Genomic DNA, 20,863 nt, shown 5'->3' on the forward strand with positions numbered 1-20,863 from the left:
ATCTTCAATTTAACATAACAAAAGAATGACAAAAGAACTTGTTGGACAGTGTATGTCAAAACAAAATTTTGACGCAGCTGTCAAAGGTCAAAGTCACTGTCATTTTAATTTACAAGTTGCATCATGAAAGCACAAACAACTATTATTTTTCAAAACTCTTTACCAACAAAAATATTTATCCATTTGGGATCCTTGCAAAATTTAAAAAAATATATCATACCATATTTAAACAAAATCCTTTATCACACGTCACAAACTACACGGAAAGGGGGTTCATCTACAAACAAACAGGGTCATCGACCTGAGGTGGGCTTCATGGCTTCCTTTTTATTTCGGGGCAATCAACTGGATAAACATCACGGGACTGGAACTCAAAATGTCTACATCAGGACATCAATCGGGACTCGGAAGACTTCATTTAAACAGGAACTTGGACAAGATACAGGGACTTCATACCACGCCGGCGTATAGTACTGCGTCACAACTCAAACACAGTGTAAGAGCACCCAACTTCACTACGGGGTAAAAAAAAACATCGTGCCCTCACACTAGATCTTCCAGAACGACATACTATACCCTTTACCGGCGGGTAACAAAAGGCACCACGCCCTTTTGGGGTGAGTCGGCAAGCGATCTTCACGCTTGAAGAAATCAAACCGGACTGATCTGCGCTTCGGTCTGAAGCCACAGATCGGGGAAAATACGACGGAAGTACCGAGCGATTTTGATCCTTAGGGATGCTTAGTTGACAAGAACTCAACTTTCAGTTCCAGATTTGTTCTAGAAAGTTCATCTACGCATTAGAACTGTACTTTTGTCAACACTTCTTACAAATTCTGTTTTTGCGTCTCAAATAAACAGGAATCTTGTAACACATTGAAATGTTGCTGCAATACTTCATGGCTGTATACAGGGTCGGCTTGGGATCTTATAATGATATTGAACTTCACAAAATAAATTAAAAAAATAGACATTCTTTTTGGGAATTGGGATATTAAATTAATGTTGGAGTTTTTTCAAACGTTACACAATGAACCCACCTTTTGAGACGCAATACAGCGACATCTCTCGTATTATGAGGAAAACAACGAAACGCCCCAGATACAAAGTTTACTACTTTTTAAACCATTAGAATAATTGAAATAAAAATATAATAAACAATATTTTAAATCTAAGACTTTTCGTTAATAAACTGCTTTCTGGCTGCATCCCATATCTCCCGATTTTACAATATATAATCACGTAGAGACGACGAAAATAGGAGAAAGCAAATAGAGGACACTTAGGCCACGCATTTACCCTCTCTTCGTCTAGGAAAAGGACCGAAAGACAGTTTCTAAATACTCAAAAACTGAGTAAAATGAAAAAGATTAAAAAGGGTTCAAGGCAGGTTTTGTTTATATTTGATTCAGAGTTGGACTACCATCTCCATATAGCAACTATTTCAGCATCCTTATGCATCATCAGTGAAGTTTATGCAGTCACAACTCTGAAGGGAATACAAACATTCTGCCTCTTTTAAGGCAAACCATCGCGATGCAATGAACCCACCTTTTGAGACGCAATACAGCGACATCTCTCGTATTACGAGGAAAACAACGAAAAGCCCCAGATACAAAGTTTACTACTTTTTAAACAATTAGAATAATTGAAATAAAAATATAATAAACAATATTTTAAATCTAAGACTTTTCGTTAATAAACTGCTTTCTGGCTGCATCTCTTATCTCCGGATTTTACAATATATAATCACGTAGAGACGACGAAAATAGGAGAAAGCAAATAGAGGACACTTAGGCCACGCATTTACCCTCTCTTCGTCTAGGAAAAGGACCGAAAGACAGTTTCTAAATACTCAAAAACTGAGTAAAATGAAAAAGATTAAAAAGGGTTCAAGGCAGGATTTGTTTATATTCGATTCAGAGTTGGACTACCATCTCCATATAGCAACTATTTCAGCATCCTTATGCATCATCAGTGAAGTTTATGCAGTCACAACTCTGAAGGGAATACAAACATTCTGCCTCTTTTAAGGCAAACCATCGCGATGCAATGAACCCACCTTTTGAGACGCAATACAGCGACATCTCTCGTATTACGAGGAAAACAACGAAAAGCCCCAGATACAAAGTTTACTACTTTTTAAACAATTAGAATAATTGAAATAAAAATATAATAAACAATATTTTAAATCTAAGACTTTTCGTTAATAAACTGCTTTCTGGCTGCATCTCTTATCTCCGGATTTTACAATATATAATCACGTAGAGACGACGAAAATAGGAGAAAGCAAATAGAGGACACTTAGGCCACGCATTTACCCTCTCTTCGTCTAGGAAAAGGACCGAAAAACAGTTTCTAAATACTCAAAAACTGAGTAAAATGAAAAAGATTAAAAAGGGTTCAAGGCAGGTTTTGTTTATATTCGATTCAGAGTTGGACTACCATCTCCATATAGCAACTATTTCAGCATCCTTATGCATCATCAGTGAAGTTTATGCAGTCACAACTCTGAAGGGAATACAAACATTCTGCCTCTTTTAAGGCAAACCATCGCGATGCAATGAACCCACCTTTTGAGACGCAATACAGCGACATCTCTCGTATTACGAGGAAAACAACGAAAAGCCCCAGATACAAAGTTTACTACTTTTTAAACAATTAGAATAATTGAAATAAAAATATAATAAACAATATTTTAAATCTAAGACTTTTCGTTAATAAACTGCTTTCTGGCTGCATCCCATATCTCCGGATTTTACAATATATAATCACGTAGAGACGACGAAAATAGGAGAAAGCAAATAGAGGACACTTAGGCCGCGCATTTACCCTCTCTTCGTCTAGGAAAAGGACCGAAAGACAGTTTCTAAATACTCAAAAACTGAGTAAAATGAAAAAGATTAAAAAGGGTTCAAGGCAGGTTTTGTTTATATTCGATTCAGAGTTGGACTACCATCTCCATATAGCAACTATTTCAGCATCCTTATGCATCATCAGTGAAGTTTATGCAGTCACAACTCTGAAGGGAATACAAACATTCTGCCTCTTTTAAGGCAAACCATCGCGATGCAATAAACCCACCTTTTGAGACGCAATACAGCGACATCTCTCGTATTACGAGGAAAACAACGAAAAGCCCCAGATACAAAGTTTACTACTTTTTAAACAATTAGAATAATTGAAATAAAAATATAATAAACAATATTTTAAATCTAAGACTTTTCGTTAATAAACTGCTTTCTGGCTGCATCCCATATCTCCCGATTTTGCAATATATAATCACGTAGAGACGACGAAAATAGGAGAAAGCAAATAGAGGACACTTAGGCCACGCATTTACCCTCTCTTCGTCTAGGAAAAGGACCGAAAGACAGTTTCTAAATACTCAAAAACTGAGTAAAATGAAAAAGATTAAAAAGGGTTCAAGGCAGGTTTTGTTTATATTTGATTCAGAGTTGGACTACCATCTCCATATAGCAACTATTTCAGCATCCTTATGCATCATCAGTGAAGATTATGCAGTCACAACTCTGAAGGGAATACAAACATTCTGCCTCTTTTAAGGCAAACCATCGCGATGCAATGAACCCACCTTTTGAGACGCAATACAGCGACATCTCTCGTATTACGAGGAAAACAACGAAAAGCCCCAGATACAAAGTTTACTACTTTTTAAACAATTAGAATAATTGAAATAAAAATATAATAAACAATATTTTAAATCTAAGACTTTTCGTTAATAAACTGCTTTCTGGCTGCATCTCTTATCTCCGGATTTTACAATATATAATCACGTAGAGACGACGAAAATAGGAGAAAGCAAATAGAGGACACTTAGGCCACGCATTTACCCTCTCTTCGTCTAGGAAAAGGACCGAAAGACAGTTTCTAAATACTCAAAAACTGAGTAAAATGAAAAAGATTAAAAAGGGTTCAAGGCAGGTTTTGTTTATATTCGATTCAGAGTTGGACTACCATCTCCATATAGCAACTATTTCAGCATCCTTATGCATCATCAGTGAAGTTTATGCAGTCACAACTCTGAAGGGAATACAAACATTCTGCCTCTTTTAAGGCAAACCATCGCGATGCAATGAACCCACCTTTTGAGACGCAATACAGCGACATCTCTCGTATTACGAGGAAAACAACGAAAAGCCCCAGATACAAAGTTTACTACTTTTTAAACAATTAGAATAATTGAAATAAAAATATAATAAACAATATTTTAAATCTAAGACTTTTCGTTAATAAACTGCTTTCTGGCTGCATCCCATATCTCCCGATTTTACAATATATAATCACGTAGAGACGACGAAAATAGGAGAAAGCAAATAGAGGACACTTAGGCCACGCATTTACCCTCTCTTCGTCTAGGAAAAGGACCGAAAGACAGTTTCTAAATACTCAAAAACTGAGTAAAATGAAAAAGATTAAAAAGGGTTCAAGGCAGGTTTTGTTTATATTTGATTCAGAGTTGGACTACCATCTCCATATAGCAACTATTTCAGCATCCTTATGCATCATCAGTGAAGATTATGCAGTCACAACTCTGAAGGGAATACAAACATTCTGCCTCTTTTAAGGCAAACCATCGCGATGCAATGAACCCACCTTTTGAGACGCAATACAGCGACATCTCTCGTATTACGAGGAAAACAACGAAAAGCCCCAGATACAAAGTTTACTACTTTTTAAACAATTAGAATAATTGAAATAAAAATATAATAAACAATATTTTAAATCTAAGACTTTTCGTTAATAAACTGCTTTCTGGCTGCATCCCATATCTCCCGATTTTACAATATATAATCACGTAGAGACGACGAAAATAGGAGAAAGCAAATAGAGGACACTTAGGCCACGCATTTACCCTCTCTTCGTCTAGGAAAAGGACCGAAAGACAGTTTCTAAATACTCAAAAACTGAGTAAAATGAAAAAGATTAAAAAGGGTTCAAGGCAGGTTTTGTTTATATTTGATTCAGAGTTGGACTACCATCTCCATATAGCAACTATTTCAGCATCCTTATGCATCATCAGTGAAGATTATGCAGTCACAACTCTGAAGGGAATACAAACATTCTGCCTCTTTTAAGGCAAACCATCGCGATGCAATGAACCCACCTTTTGAGACGCAATACAGCGACATCTCTCGTATTACGAGAGATGTCGTAAAAAATATAAACTAACTAAATAATAACTTGATTCAGTTCCTTACCTTCTCCTTCTGATGATATACAAATCAAATCATTCTTCCCAATAGATCTATAATCACCTTCAACTACACCCGATACTCCAGAACTCATGGTGTCTTTGAAAAGGACTTCTCCGGTTTTGATAGACCTAAAATCCACCTTACCATTAGACCATCCTGTAACCAGCTGAGGCGTTCCTTGTCCAAGAAGATCGTAGTAATGCAATGAAATGGCGAAGTGCTTAGACTAAAAAACATAGCAACACACATGGTAAATAAATATTATTAATATTATTAAAATACACTCACTATGTTTTTAGATTTTATTATTTTATAAATTAAAATTGATCAGTTTTCATAACCTAATAAAATAAAAAAAAGTCAAAATGTAAATTCGTACAGGTTAAAACAAATTTTATATCAAAGTTTAGGTGGGTACAAAAGATATTTTCAAGAAAGTATCCAAATCATACAAGGGGATCATTGTTTAAAAAATTAAAAAGGGGTCATTTTTGCAAAAAAATATACTTTTTTAACTGCTGAGGGAATTCACTCATTAATGAAGGTCTATGGGATTTTTTTCTGCAAAGTTGAAGGGTAATTCTTTCACATAAGACTTACTAAATTAAATTTGACTCCCTATTTATTTAAATAATTGTATATAAAATTTTAAAAACAAATTTGCAAAAAATTATTTTTAGCGTTTTAAATAAGCACTATAAAATATCTTGTTTTACAGATTAAGTTGCGCTATGTTATCAGTATTAAGCAAAAAAAATTGGTCCAAAAATATTTAATATTTTTTGAGATATTGAATTTCTTTATTAAATGTTACTATATTTTAAATTGCAAAAACGCGGTTGTTGCCAAAGAAATATTCACCTGCTTAAGATGTCATTATTTTTATTTTTATGTATATTTTCGATAAATGTATTGATTAATTCAAATTTCAATTAAACTCCCCCCTAAAATGGCATTTGAAAATTATTCAAATTTGTTTATAATTTGTTTTTTTAATAACATCGCGGGGATTAAGTATTTTGAAATGTCGTTTCGATAGTTGGGTTTCTGGGAATTTTTTACTAATTAACAAAATTTTTTTGTCGTTTTTTCTTCTTCTTTTTTTTTTCTTGGAGTTACATTACTACGGGCCCTTTTAGGGTTACATTTTATTAAGAATATCGAATCCCTGAGTTGTAGATTCTAGACCTAAAAATATTAAGATTTAACTAAAATATCTTAAATAAAATGTGGCTACTTACTGAGTTACAGGGTGTTTTATTTAAAAATTTAAAAATTATTCTTACCAAGTACTTTAAAACTATTTGACGTATCCTTATCATACTTGGCAGAAAGTGTGGCTATTATACACCCTACTAAATTGTGATTAATAAACGTTTCTAGCTAGTGCCAGAGGCGTACGACAGGGGATAGTGAATGATTGACCCTTCCCAAATTCTACGCCACTGAGTGAATTACTATTTTAGCGAAATTTTTCGATTCTCCAATACTTTGTATGTAAATAACTTTATTGGTATTGAAAAAGCCATCAGTTTGAGAGATATTGGAAGTTTAAAATGAATGAATAAATGAATCAAAATAACTATGCCGTTTCATTTTTAACGTCCAATATCTCGAAAACTAATGACTTAATCGTTACCAGTAAAGAGTATATTATTTACATAGAAAGTATTGTAGAATCGAGAAATTTCGCTAAAATAGTAATTCCCTCAGTGGCGTAGAATTTGGAAAGGGTCAACCATTCACTATCCCCTGTCGTACGCCTCTGGTAGTAGATAGAAACTTTTGTTTATTACAATGTAGTAGACTGTATAGTAGCCACACTTTCTGCCAAGTATGATAAGGATACACCAATTAGTTTGAAAGTACTTGGTAAAAATAATTTTTAAATTTTCAAATAAAACACCCTGTAACTCAGTAAGTAGCCACATTTTATTTAAGTGATTTTAGACCAATCTTAATATTTTTAGGTCTAGAATCTACAACTTGGAGATTCGACATTCTTAATGAAACTTAACCCTAAAAGGGCCCGTAATAATATAACTCCAAGAAAAAAAAGAAGAGGAAAAACAGACAAAAAAATTTGTTAATTAGTAAAAAATTCCCAGGAACAAAATTATCGAAACGGCATTTCAAAATATTTAATCCCCGCAACGTTATTGAAAAAACAAATTATAAACAAATTTGAATAATTTTCAAATGCCATTTTATAGGGAAGTTTTATTGAAATTTTAATTTATCAGTACATTTATCAAAAATATATATAAAAATAAAAATAATAAGATTTAATACAGGTAAATATTTCTTTGGCAACAACCGCGTTTTTGCAAGAGAAAATAGAGTAACATTTAATAAAGAAATTCAATATCTCAAAAAATATTAAATATTTTTGGACCAATTTTTTTTTGCTTAATACTGATAGTATAGCGCAACTTAATCTGTAAAACAAGATATTTTATAGTGCTTATTTAAAACGCTAAAAATAATTTTTTGCAAATTTGTTTTTAAAGTTTTATATACAATTATTTAAATAAATAGGGGGTCAAATTTAATTTAGTAAGACTTACGTGAAAGACTTACCCTTGAACTTTGCAGAAAAAAATCCCATAGACCTTCATTGGTAATTGAATGACCTCAGCAGCTAAAAAAATAATTTTTTTGCAAAAATGACCCCTTTTAATTATTTAAACAATGATCCCCTTGTATGATTTGGATACTTTCTTGAAAATACCTTTTGTACCCACCTAAACTTTGATATAAAATTTGTTTCAACCTGTACGAATTTACATTTTGATTTACATGTAGTGTAATTTTATTTTACTAGACTATCATGAGACATTGATTGAATAATTGTAGTAATTTTTATACAGTCCGTCCGCTATAACTTTTCCCATGCGTCACGATTCATTTTCAAACAAATTAAGTCAAAACATAAAGTGAAACAAACGTCGATGTGTATACAGGGTGAGTTTTTAGTGCGGGATCGGTCGATAATTCGATAACGGTATAAAATATCGAAAAAAATTATTAAAAAAAAATGTAGGCAATGATATTCTCCAGGCTTGGAAAATATGTCCATTTCTACAGGGTGATCAATAACTGCGTGGTATATCAAATATGTAATTTTTTAAATGGGACACCCTATATATTTTTTCACATTTATATTTCTCTAATAATTCTTGTTCATATAATATAGAGTTTTGTGTTACTATACAGAGTATTTAACAAGTTATGACCATTTTTATTTCGAAATCCCTATGAGATTAACACCATGTATATAAAGAAGTAATTCATAAATAATAAATTGTTTTATATAATGAGATAAACAATATACTGTAGTTTTTAAATTAAGCTTAATTGAAATCATTGACGAATATTTGTATACAGGGTGAACTACAAAACCAAATTACGATTTTCTCAATTTTTTTAAAAGAATCACCCTATATTTTATTTTTTAAAAACATTATATTTATGATATTCTTTCATTTTTATATAGCATTCCCTATACTTAAACTCGTTACTTTTCGAGATTTTTTTAGTTTTCTTCAAATATCGGGAATACATTCAATTTTTCTAGTAGAAATAAGTTAGTATTGAGCTATAATTATACAAAATTATTTTTATTCAATAAATAACTAACACAAAATATAAACCATAGCAATATGCAGTAAATGTACCAATAAATGTGATATTAATAAATTATCATATTTCCCTAATATACAAGAATCGTAAAATTCCTACAAAAAAAAATAAGTCTTGTGTATAATAATATAACAAGATTACTTTTATTTAATAAACAACTCACACAAAACATAAATCAAAACAATATACAACTAATGTAATAGTTTTTAGATTGTTATAGCAACAGTATTCGAAGCCAAGAAGTTTTTAGTAACACATTCCTAATTGCAGATTATGGCGCGCAGTTATTATTGATATAATTCTCATACTATTTTTCATTACTATGCATCAAGAAATCCCTACTTGGATAACACTCATAGTCAAACGAGGTGATTTATAAATGTTTAAGATGCTATTGTTGGCGATTATGTGATTGGCCCACATTTTTTTGACGGTTGAGGTTTTTACACGACCACGGTATTCCAGTTCTTCCAAAATTGATTTTTTCATCTGGGGCTATATAAAAAACCTTGTATACCAGAAGCATCCAACAATGCCTGATGATATGAAAAAAAGAATAGGTGGAGCTTTTAATAATATTGACTTACAAAAATATTAAGAAATGTGGTTCGGCCATTTGAATATCGGCTACAAAATTGCATAGACCTTGAAGGTGGGCATTTTCAACATTTACTTTAGACTTATATCTTTAACATCACATTAATTGGTGCATTAATTAAACATTGTTATGATTTATATATTTTGTTAGTTATTTATTGAATGCAAATATTTGTTATTTTATTACACAATACTTATTTGTTAAATTATTTCTACTTATAAAAATTGAATGTATTCCAGGCAAATAAAGAAAACTAAAAATATCTCAGAAACTAATAAGTTTAGGTATAGAAGATGCTATATAAAAATGAAAGAGTATCATAAATACAACATTCCTAATAAATAAAATATACTGATATAAATAAATAGGCTGATCTATGTAAAAAAAAATTAGAAAATCGTAATTTTTTTGAAGTTTAAAAGGGCTTATAAAATTGAATGTTTCACTAAACACTTCTTGGCTTAGAATACTGTTGATATAACAATCTAAAAACTATTACATCAGTTGTATATTGTTTCGATTTATGTTTTGTGTAAGTTATTTATTGAATAAAAATAATCTCGTTATAATATTATATACAAAATAAATTTTTATTTGTATGAATTTTACGATTCTTGTATATTAGGGAAATATAATAATTTTTTAATATCAAATTTATTGGTACATTTACTGCATATTGTTATGGTTTATATTTTGTGTTAGTTATTTATTGACTAAAAATAATTTTGTTTAATTAGCTCTCAATACTAACTCAAAAGAATGTGTGTGTACTTTGTACGCACGTAAGAAGTTATACTTCTATTATATGATTTAAACGAAATTAATATACTTTTTTGCACGATTGATCATTTTTGACGGTTTACCGTGACAGATTTTACGTCAGTAGGTGACATTTACTAGCAACTCGACGGTAAGTAATCCAACTCGACGGTAAGTACTCCAACTCGACGGTAAGTAATTCACTTACCGTCGAGTTAAAAAATCTCTTAATTTTAATTTATTTTTTGAAAGAATAAAGAAAACTAACGAAATATTTATTAATATTGAAACTTACGGTACAATTTGTTATGTCTTTGAACGAAATATGCCAATAGCGTCTTTTCTTCGATTCTTAAATTCTTGCCTTCGCACCATTTTTTAAAACTTTGGTAGGTATTTTGATAACGGATTTTGGATTTTTCGGGAATAATTGCGGAACATCCTTCTTCCCAAGCCCGTTCAATTTCTTCAAATTCACTTTCGCTCATATTTTAATTTATAATAATCAAAATTGTACTTAAAATTATTGACAACTAAATAAAAACTCAATTCTCCATTGTTGTTATGCACCCTAGTTACTACCTAACAACCAAAGTATCTACCTTGACAAAATGAATGAAACTAGTCAATTAGACGAAAATGTTTAATTTTATAATTTATAATGGTATCAATCGTGCAAAAAACGTTATAAGCATGTCGAACGTTAAGGGTAACCGATCTCAGACAATGGGGGCTATGCTGTATCCTTTACGTAAAGTGATTACGTACATGTGTAAAGTTCAGAATTACGTACATCAGATTACAGTCGTCAAAACATAAGTGTATAAAGTGGTATGATGTTATCAAAAAAATTACGTATCATGTTATTTAGGGTTCTGTCATGTCCTGACTGTCAGTTAATTCATGTTAACCCAACTTTTTGCTTGTTTTTAAGTTTAATGTTTATATTTTGAAAAGATGAATTTTGTAAATCGGTTATTTATGTACTTAAATGCTGTGGCAGAAAGACATAATTTAAATCTAGAGTGACTTCAGTTACGAGATGGATTACGAGACAACCAGTAATCCGTTTTTATGAGATATTTCAGTGCCAAAAACTATTACTGTGATATAAAATTAAATAAAATATTGTAATTACTACTAGATTAACAATCTTATATTTTTTATGTTTAGTGATAATGTTTAAAATTTAATGGACTAAGCTCATGTTGTAAGTTTTTATGCTTCTTTAATACAATGCTTTTTTGTCTTAATTTCATTGTATTTACTGAGAAAAGAATTATAAATTTATTTTAGACTTGATGAAACAAATAAATTTTGCGAAAGCTTGATATTAATACATTCACTGACACAACTACATATGAAGTCACTCCTTAAGAAGATGTGACTACATGTGAAGTGTGTCCGTTAATGTGTCTACAGAGTTTTTTTTATTCTGCCCCTTAACTTAATGACTGCAACCTCAAAATACAGATAACAGACACTAAGAATTCAGCTTTTTCACCCATTTAGTGAAGATGTTTTGTTTACAAATCAACATTATCAGTTTATCTACATTTCTGTATGCTATACCGCTATACCTACTAGAGGTGTATGCTAGCTTGGGAAAAGATCACTACAGGAGCAATGCAACCAATTTGTGACAATAATGTTAGAAGATCCTAACGATTCCAGAGCAACAACTAACACATCCAAGGAGGAAGCTACAGCTACCTGAGGAAAGGAATGCGGAATGTTTCAAACAATCAATGTTTAGAGTTTTTCAAACAAGGAAAGGTTAACGCAGACCTATTCTAACTTGGCTATACTGTACTGATGATAGCTAATGAGTCAGAGACATGTGTCTGTCTTCACATAGTATATCTTAAACATACTGTATTTTTTCCATCCTTGTTGCGAGACGTGCTGATATGTACTTCCTACTTGATTTTACTGTCAACTCGCACTGACCATGAGGAAGTGGTTCAAGCACTTCAAAAAATAAAGGAATCAGGATATTCCTGGCGAAATATGGAAGCCATTAGAAGAGGCAGGAATAAGTTGGCTAATACGTTTATTTAATAGAATTATGGAAGTTGGACAAATGCTAAACGAATGAAGAAGCAGTATATTTGTACCCGTTTATAAAAACAAAAAAAAATACAAAAATGAACAAACTACAGTCATAAAACTACTTACACTTCATGAAAATATGGGAGAGGCACAGTAAGTACTCAGTTCTTATTTATACTCATTAGTTTTGGATCAGTAAACAAGGGAACTGCATAGACCTGGATAATGCGTACCAAAAAAAAGTTGATTAATAGCTAGCTGAAAATTATTTGTTAATAGATTAACAGTGTCTAGTCAGACAAACTTTGATGTATGGGAACAGGGGAAGTATTAATTGTGGAATAAGTTACAGTATATTTGTACCCGTTTATAAAAACAAACAAAAATACAATAATGAACAAACTACAGAGTCATAAAACTACTTAGACACTTCATGAAAATATGGGAGAGGCACAGTAAGTACTCAGTTCTTATTTATACTCGTTAGTTTTGGATCAGTAAACAAGGGAACTGTATAGACCTGGATAATGCGTACCAAAAAAAAGTTGATTAATAGCTAGCTGAAAATTATTTGTTAATAGATTAACAGTGTCTAGTCAGACAAACTTTGATGCATGGGAACAGGGGAAGTATTAATTGTGGAATAAGTTAAAAATTTGGAACGTCAGACTTTGAAAACGTTCCATGTATTTTGTCGGACAGAACTTCCAATTGATTTGTTTCCATTTCATTACTCTCATGCAAAAATCAGACTGGTGTTTATCACCAACTGGGCATTTTAATGAGTGGAACAAGAAGAACATGTCAAATGACAGGAATCATGTTGGTTAGTAATATCAGTCTGATTTTTGCATGAGAGTTTAATGAAAGGGTAACAAATCAATTGGATGTTCTGTCTGACAAAATACAAGGTAGTTTTAGTAATCTACGTTCCAAATTTTTAAACTGTTCCACAATTAAAACTTCCAGTGTTTGCGTACATCAAAGTTTGTCCGACTAGACACCATTAAGCTATAGGGCTTTTCATTCACAGTCATTTGTTTTGAGCTTCTGTCATATGCCGTATAATCCGTGTATAGGGCTTTTCATCGATTGTCATTTGTTTCGAGCTGCTGTCATGTGTCATATTATATTAATATATCTACGTCATATGTCTTTGGTTTGTATCATTGGTATATGCCAATAACGTATGATGTAGATATATTAATATTATGAGACACAGGACAGAAGCTCGAAACAAATGACTGTGAATGAAAAGCCCTATATTAATATTATATATAACATATGACAGGAACTCGAAACAAATGACAATTGATGAAAAGCCCTATTAGCAAATTTTCAGCTTGCTGTTAATTAACTTTTTTTGATACGTGGGATCCAGGCCTAGCAGGGTAAGGGTGCACTCACTAAGGAGACCAAAGGATGGTATCCTCGCCTAGAACAGAGTATCCTACTACTCTTCATTTTCGTGAACGATCTCATCGCATTTAACATAATGCATCGGGCGATCCATGATATGGTACGAGGGATACCAGGAAGTGAGGGTTGGCGCTTCGTTGTGAGCACAACTTTACATTCCCTGGTACTTACTGTATCCTGATGATGTAGTGTTAGTAATTAGTAGGAAATAGTGAAAGCTATTTAGAACAAAACCAAAAATTCATTTTATGATATATTATATTGAAGTACTAAACAACTAAAAAATCACTTAAAAATTAAACACTAAACCAATTAAACTAAAAATCAAATACAAGTCTATCACACAAACAACTTGGTTTCACAAATAAAAATAACAATATTTATTAATATAACATAAACATTTTCACATAACCAAACTAAACGGCAAGTAATTTTTGTTTAGAAAAGTTTAAAATTACGTTTACGCGTGCGTTTACCTAAAAGAAATTACATACGAAGGTAGGCAACCCCTTGGATATCATTGATACAGCATACCGATTTTACACACAAGATTACAGCCTGTAATTCGAGTTTACCGTACGTAATCGGTTTACGTAAATGATACAGCATAGCCCCCATTAATTGGAGTCGTCGCTCCGCTCCTCCTCCAAATAATTGTCTTCGATCGGTATAAAACCCTTACCGTTCTCCATACTTAATATGCTATTTATTTATATGAAATAAAAGTTGGCAAATTGAATAATCCTAAAATTAAAATAATTGATGTTAACCCTGATGACTTGAATGATAATGGTGAATTTATTAATAAATTTCTAAATCAAAATTTACCAGATGATTCGATTCAAACTGATATTAAAATTATTCACAAATTTCAATCTAACAGAAGTAGGGGAAATAATGTAAATGTAATAATTAAACTTTCTCCTAAACAATTTAATTATTTAATTTCTAACAAACAAAAAGTTCATATTGGACGGAACAGTTATCAATTTTTCAAATTTCTAAGTATTATTCGGTGTTTCCGATATTGTAAATTTGGCCACTTTTCCGACAAATGTGAATCAAAATATTACTTACATTTGTCCTCTCTGTGGGGGTAAACATAAAAAGGATCAATGTAATAATACAACTAATTTTAAATATTCTAACTGTACGTACCCTAAGAATATTATGAAACTAAACGATATTGATGTTAATCATCACGTTTTTGATATAAACTGTTCTTGCTATTTAAAACAGTTAACTAAAAGTAAAGAAAAAGTTAACTATCAATTCTAGCAATCAAAATCTTTTAAAAAGAATCCTGAAAGAACTTTATTGAACGTTTATTTTCAGAATATAGGAGGCTTGCGTACCAAACTTGATGACTTACAACAAGTGGTTGCTTGTTCTGATTATAATATAATTATACTAGTTGAAACCTGGCTTAATTGTGACTTTGGTAATGCTGAGTTGGGACTTTCCAATTACAACATTTTTAGAGACGATAGAAATCATCTAACAAGTCATAAGCAACGTGGAGGAGGTGTTCTGATAGCTACATCTAAATATTTACAAGTGTGTGAAGTTGTTATACCACAAAGTCATATTGAACAAGTTTTTGTGTCACTTAAGTGTCTCAATCAAACTCTTATTTTGGGTTCTGTGTACATCCCTCCTGCGTCTGAACAGCAGTGTTACATTGATCATTGTAGCAGTGTTGAGTTTATTTTTGAAAACTTTCCAGATAGTGAGATGATTATATGCGGTGATTATAACTTACCCCATGTTAAATGGATAAATGATGAATTTGGAATTAGAGTTGAATGTATTCCCAATTCTCCTGCTAATGATTTGTGTAATACTGCCAGTTATTGTAATTTATCTCAAATTAATGTGATAGCTAATAGCAGAAATACTTTTCTTAACTTAGTTTTTTCTAGTTTATCTAATATAATTGTGTCGGAACCATCTGATCCCTTGTTTGACAAAAGTGTCCATCATACTCCAGTTTCTTTGGAATTGTTTGTTAATTTTAACTCATCAACTTTAAATTATGAAGAATACTTTTTAGATTTCAGAAATAATGATTACTTTAGCATAAATTATCTTTTGGCTGAGATTGATTGGAAATTAGTATTCATCAACAAAAATATCAACGAGGCTATTGGAACCTTCTATGAAATTCTATTCAATTTAATACATAATTTTGTACCCATTAAAAAATATAAAATATCCACATATCCTAATTGGTATAACTGTGATCTGAAATCGTTAATATTAAAAAAGAAAACTGCTCATAAAACATTCAAACAGACTGGTAGGGAAGAAGATTATAATATATTTTCAAGTATTAGAACTCAGTGTAAAGAGCTTACGAATTCGCTATATAAACGACATGTTCAGGAAACTGAAAACAATATATCTGAAAACCCTAGATCATTCTGGAAATTTATAAATAGTAAAAGAAACTCACATATGTTACCATCAGTTATTAAGTATGCTGATTATACTGGGGAAAATAGTCAAGAAATCGTTGATATTTTTGCGAACTTTTTTTCAACTGTCTACAATGATGCTGTAGTTAATCAAATTCCTATTTTTAAATTTGAGAAATCTGCGAATGTAAGCAATTATGTTGTTGACGTTAAGAAAATAGTTGATAAGATTCTGAGTGGCTCATGGAAGCTTACCAGGGGGCCTGACGAAGTTCCATTGTATTTTTTAAAAAAATGTGTATACACTTTGGCAGAACCAATACACCATTTATTTAACCTATCACTAACATCAGAGATATTTCCCGATTTCTGGAAATCTAGTTTTTTAAAACCAATCTTCAAGTCTGGTCAGAAAGATAAAGCTGAAAATTACCGTGCAGTTTGTATACAGTCAGAGTTACCAAAACTATTAGATTTTTTTTTAAATAGAATGTTAAGTTTTGATTGTAAAACATAATAATTGGTGAACAACATGGTTTTAGCCAAGGTAAATCCACAGTTACAAATCTCATGTATTACACAAATTTTATCATTAACTCGTTGGAGTCTGGTTCTCAGGTCGATTCAATCTATGCTGATTTTTCAAAAGCTTTCGATAGAGTCAATCATGAGATCTTGATTGCCAAACTTTGTGGCTATGGCATTAGCGATAACATCTCAAATTGGGTTAAACATTATTTGGCTAATCGTTCTCAAATGGTTAAATACGGTAGTTTTTTGTCAAAACCAATTCATATAACATCAGGTGTTCCACAAGGTTCTCATTTGGGTCCACTGCTGTTTAATATATTTGTTAACGATTTACAAACAGTAATTAACTCCGACCAATTTCTCTTATTCGCTGATGACATAAAAATCTTTAGATCTATTGCTTGCCTCTCTGATTGTGAATGTTTGCAGTTGTCCTGAAATAATTTTTCACGTTGGTGTGAAGTAAATGTTTTAAACTTAAATTTAAAAAAATGTTTAAAATCACGTTTAGTAAAACGCAGGCTTCTTTTAATAATAATTACACACTATGGGCCGGTTGTTCGAAAGCTAATCAAAAATGATCATTATCAAATATTTAATTACTGTCACAACTGTCAATGTCAACTTTAATTGGATTGCTGAAAACATAATTATTGATGAACAATTATGAAATTAGTTAATCAATTATGTTAATAATTGTTATGTTAATTGATTAACTAATCTCATAATTTATAATCGTATGCGTTTTCAGAAACCCAACCAAAGTTGACATTGACAGTTGTGACAGTAATTAAATATTTGATAGTGATCATTGTTGATTAGCGTTCGAACAACCGGCCCTTAATGGTACTGTTCTGCAAGAGATACATCAGGTACGGGATTTGGGTATAACACTGGATAGAAAACTGAACTTTAATGATCATATTAATGACATAACTTCACGTGCCCTTAAAATGTTAGGATTTATCCAGAGAAATTCAAAGGACTTTTCAGTTTTCACGTTTAAAATATTATACTGTTCAATTATAGAATACTGCTGTATTATATGGTGTCCTTTTTATAATACCCAGAAAACTCAATTAGAAAAAGTTCAAAACAGATTTTTAAGGATATGTGGTTATAAAATGGGTTTAAGACGTGGAGATTATAATTACAGTTATATTCTTAGGGCCGGTTGTTCGAACGCTAATCAAAACTGATCGTTATCAAATATTTAATTACAATTATATTTGATTAAGCGTACTTCTGACAGATGTCGCATTTTGAGGTTATATTGACTGATTTATTTTATTATTTTGGTTTTAATTTAAAATAAAACATAATTAAACTCTTTCTGATGTTAATTTCTTGTTTTTACTTACAAATCAATAATAATAATAAGCAATTTTTAATAATTTAAGAGCTGCGGCTATATTTTAATTACTGTTTTACCTACAATCAATAACTGATTAGTGTTTTACATGTATTTTTCATGTCGCGATTTGATTCCCATCAAGAAAATTGATTACAATAAATTATTGATAATAATCAACTTCTTGATTAGCGTTCGAACAACCGGCCCTTAATCAACTTAAAATGAACAAATTAGAGACAAGAAGAGCTGAATTCGAATTATATTTTTTACATAAGCTTCTAAATGGATTTATTAATTGCCCTGAAATTTTAGGTTTAATCTCATTTAATATACCTATGCGAAGAACCCGTAATTCTGACCTGTTTTTTGTAGATTTCCATTCTACTAATTATGGACTTAATGAAGTTATTTCTAGGATGTTACGTACTGCGAAAAATTACCAAACAGATTTAGAATTATTTAATACTTCAACTGCATCATTTAAAACACATGTTAAAAAACTGTTGTAGGCTTAGGTATCTTACTGTATTTCATACATATTGTACAAAAACTAAAAAAGGGTTTAGCCCGTCAATAAATAAATAAATAAATATATTTTATTTAAATATTAAACTAATTTATACTTACTACTTCTCAAACATTTTTATTAAAACAGTGCCAAAAATTAAAATAATAAAAGAATAAAACACACACAAACACATTAAAAATGCCACAAATGATTTCTAAGCATTAATTGTCGGAAAATTTTTTAACTAAATACGTATTTTCTGAAAATAAAATTATATAATAAATATACGTACAATCATAAAATGTATAAAAAAAAATAAAAAAATAAAAGTTTTTATTGGGATTCGAACCAGCTATCAGCGCGGTTGGTATATTGGGGTTCATTCGCCTTAAACGCTTCGCCACGGAGGCAATGTGTCATTATGTGCGAAGATCGACTAACTAAACGGATTAAGCTTTTGACATTTTTGAATTAAATTAAATTATTTTGATTTTGAATTGAAATGATTTAGAATTGAAAAAATACAACAAAACATAGAGTAAGAAAACAATATATTAGGTGAACATTGATAGAAATTTTGATGGTAATCAAATTATGTAAATACTAGTATTACATACTATTCTTTTTCTCATGATCATCTTTCAGTGCGTCACAGTTTTTCGATTTCTTTCTAACGCATTAAATTGTATATGACAGAAAAAAAGTCACGTCGGTGATTACTTTGGTAATTATTCTAGTTCGGTGATTATTCTAGTTGTCGATAGATGGCGCCATAATAAAAAAAAATATTTTTTTTAATTAGATAATAATATTACAAATATAATCTGTATAATTTATAAGACTATACAAATCAAAGAAAATACCATTTTATAAATGCAAGAAACACATTTCATTTGTTTTTATTCCAAATTGAAAATAAAATGTGACAACTGCCAGATTTAACTAAAATGTCATGTTAGAATAAATGTCATAAATGTGTATTATCACGGACTTACCCTTTTTCCTATCATTTGTTACGCACTGAAAAATGCTCATGAAAAGGAAAATATGTATTTTGGTAGGTTCAAATAGGTAGGTACCTATGATACATTTACAATTATTACGTACCTGTTGCTTTTGAAAACTATTTAAATGTCACTACAATTATAAACTTTTTTGTTTCTGTTCTCACAACAATAAAACTAATATATTATACATTTGTTTACCTTCATATTGAACAATTATTTATTATTGACAGATCATTTCAACACCCAATCAGAGCCTGTATAACGACTAATACCATACTGTCGGTGTGCTCATGCGCGCAGATCAATATAAATTCACCCTCAATCTCAATCGCGCCTAAAGAAGTATAACTTCAAAAATTGAGAAAATCGTAATTTGGTTTTGTAGTTCACCCTGCATACAAACGTCAATGATTTCAATTAAACTTAATTTAAAAACTACAGTATATTGTTTATCTCATTATATAAAACAAATTATTATTTATGAATTATTTCTTTATATACATGGTGTTAATCTCATAGGGATTTCGAAATAAAAATGGTCATAACTTGTTTAAAACTCTGTATAGTAATGCAAAACCCTATATTATATGAACAAGAATTATGAGAGAAATATAAATATGAAAAAATATATAGGGTGTCCCATTTAAAATATTATATGTTTGATATACCACGCAGTTATTGATCACCCTGTAGAAATTAACATATTTTCCAAGCCTGGAGAATATCATTGCCTACATTTTTTTTAATAACTTTTTTCGATATTCTATACTATACTCTATACCATTATGGAATTATCGACCGATCCCGCACTAAAAACTCACCCTGTATACATTTTGTATACTGTATCTGTATACTATATACCAGCGGTTCTCAATCTGTGGTACATGTACCACTGGTGGTACATTTCATTTTTTGAGGTGGTACACAAAACGCAAAAACAGCCAAAATCAGCACCACTATTATAGTTAATTAGATCACCTAGTTAGATATGTATTTCAGTTAGGTGGTACCAAAAATAATAAAAAGTATTTGGTGGTACATGACACAAAAAGATTGAGAACCGCTGCTATATACTACAAAGATCGGCGTAACTTTCACTTTATGTTTTGACTTAATTTGATTGAAAATGAATCGTGACGCATGGGAAAAGTTATAGCGGACGAACAATAACAAAATTATCTGTTTAGTCAGAATTGATAATAACTTAAAAAAAAGAATAACAGACAAAAATTTACCAATAAAAATAATAAAAACCGAAGAATTTTTAGGCTTTTAACACATAAATTGTTTGCAGACAAATGCTTTTCAATTTCTAATAATCTAATACAAAAAAGTAGAGGAAGATCAAAAATGAGAT

The 20,863-nt window shown here is 30.9% G+C and overlaps 1 protein-coding gene across 2 annotated transcripts in view; it reads right to left on the reverse strand.

Annotated features, from left to right (window-relative positions):
• Nucleotides 1–20,863, reverse strand: part of LOC114332363 (Bardet-Biedl syndrome 2 protein-like) — a 117,875-nt gene that overhangs the window by 70,206 nt on the left and 26,806 nt on the right. For both annotated transcript variants that reach the window (XR_007698381.1, XM_050651824.1), the window contains exon 5: nucleotides 5,223–5,445. Coding sequence is in view for 1 of the 2 variants with exons in the window: in XM_050651824.1 (XP_050507781.1) it covers nucleotides 5,223–5,445 (223 nt within the window). In the remaining variant the exon portion in view is untranslated. The remainder of the gene's footprint in view (nucleotides 1–5,222; nucleotides 5,446–20,863) is intronic.

Source organism: Diabrotica virgifera, chromosome 5 (genome assembly GCF_917563875.1).
Source record: "Diabrotica virgifera virgifera chromosome 5, PGI_DIABVI_V3a".
NCBI classification, from domain to species: Eukaryota; Metazoa; Arthropoda; class Insecta; order Coleoptera; family Chrysomelidae; genus Diabrotica; species Diabrotica virgifera.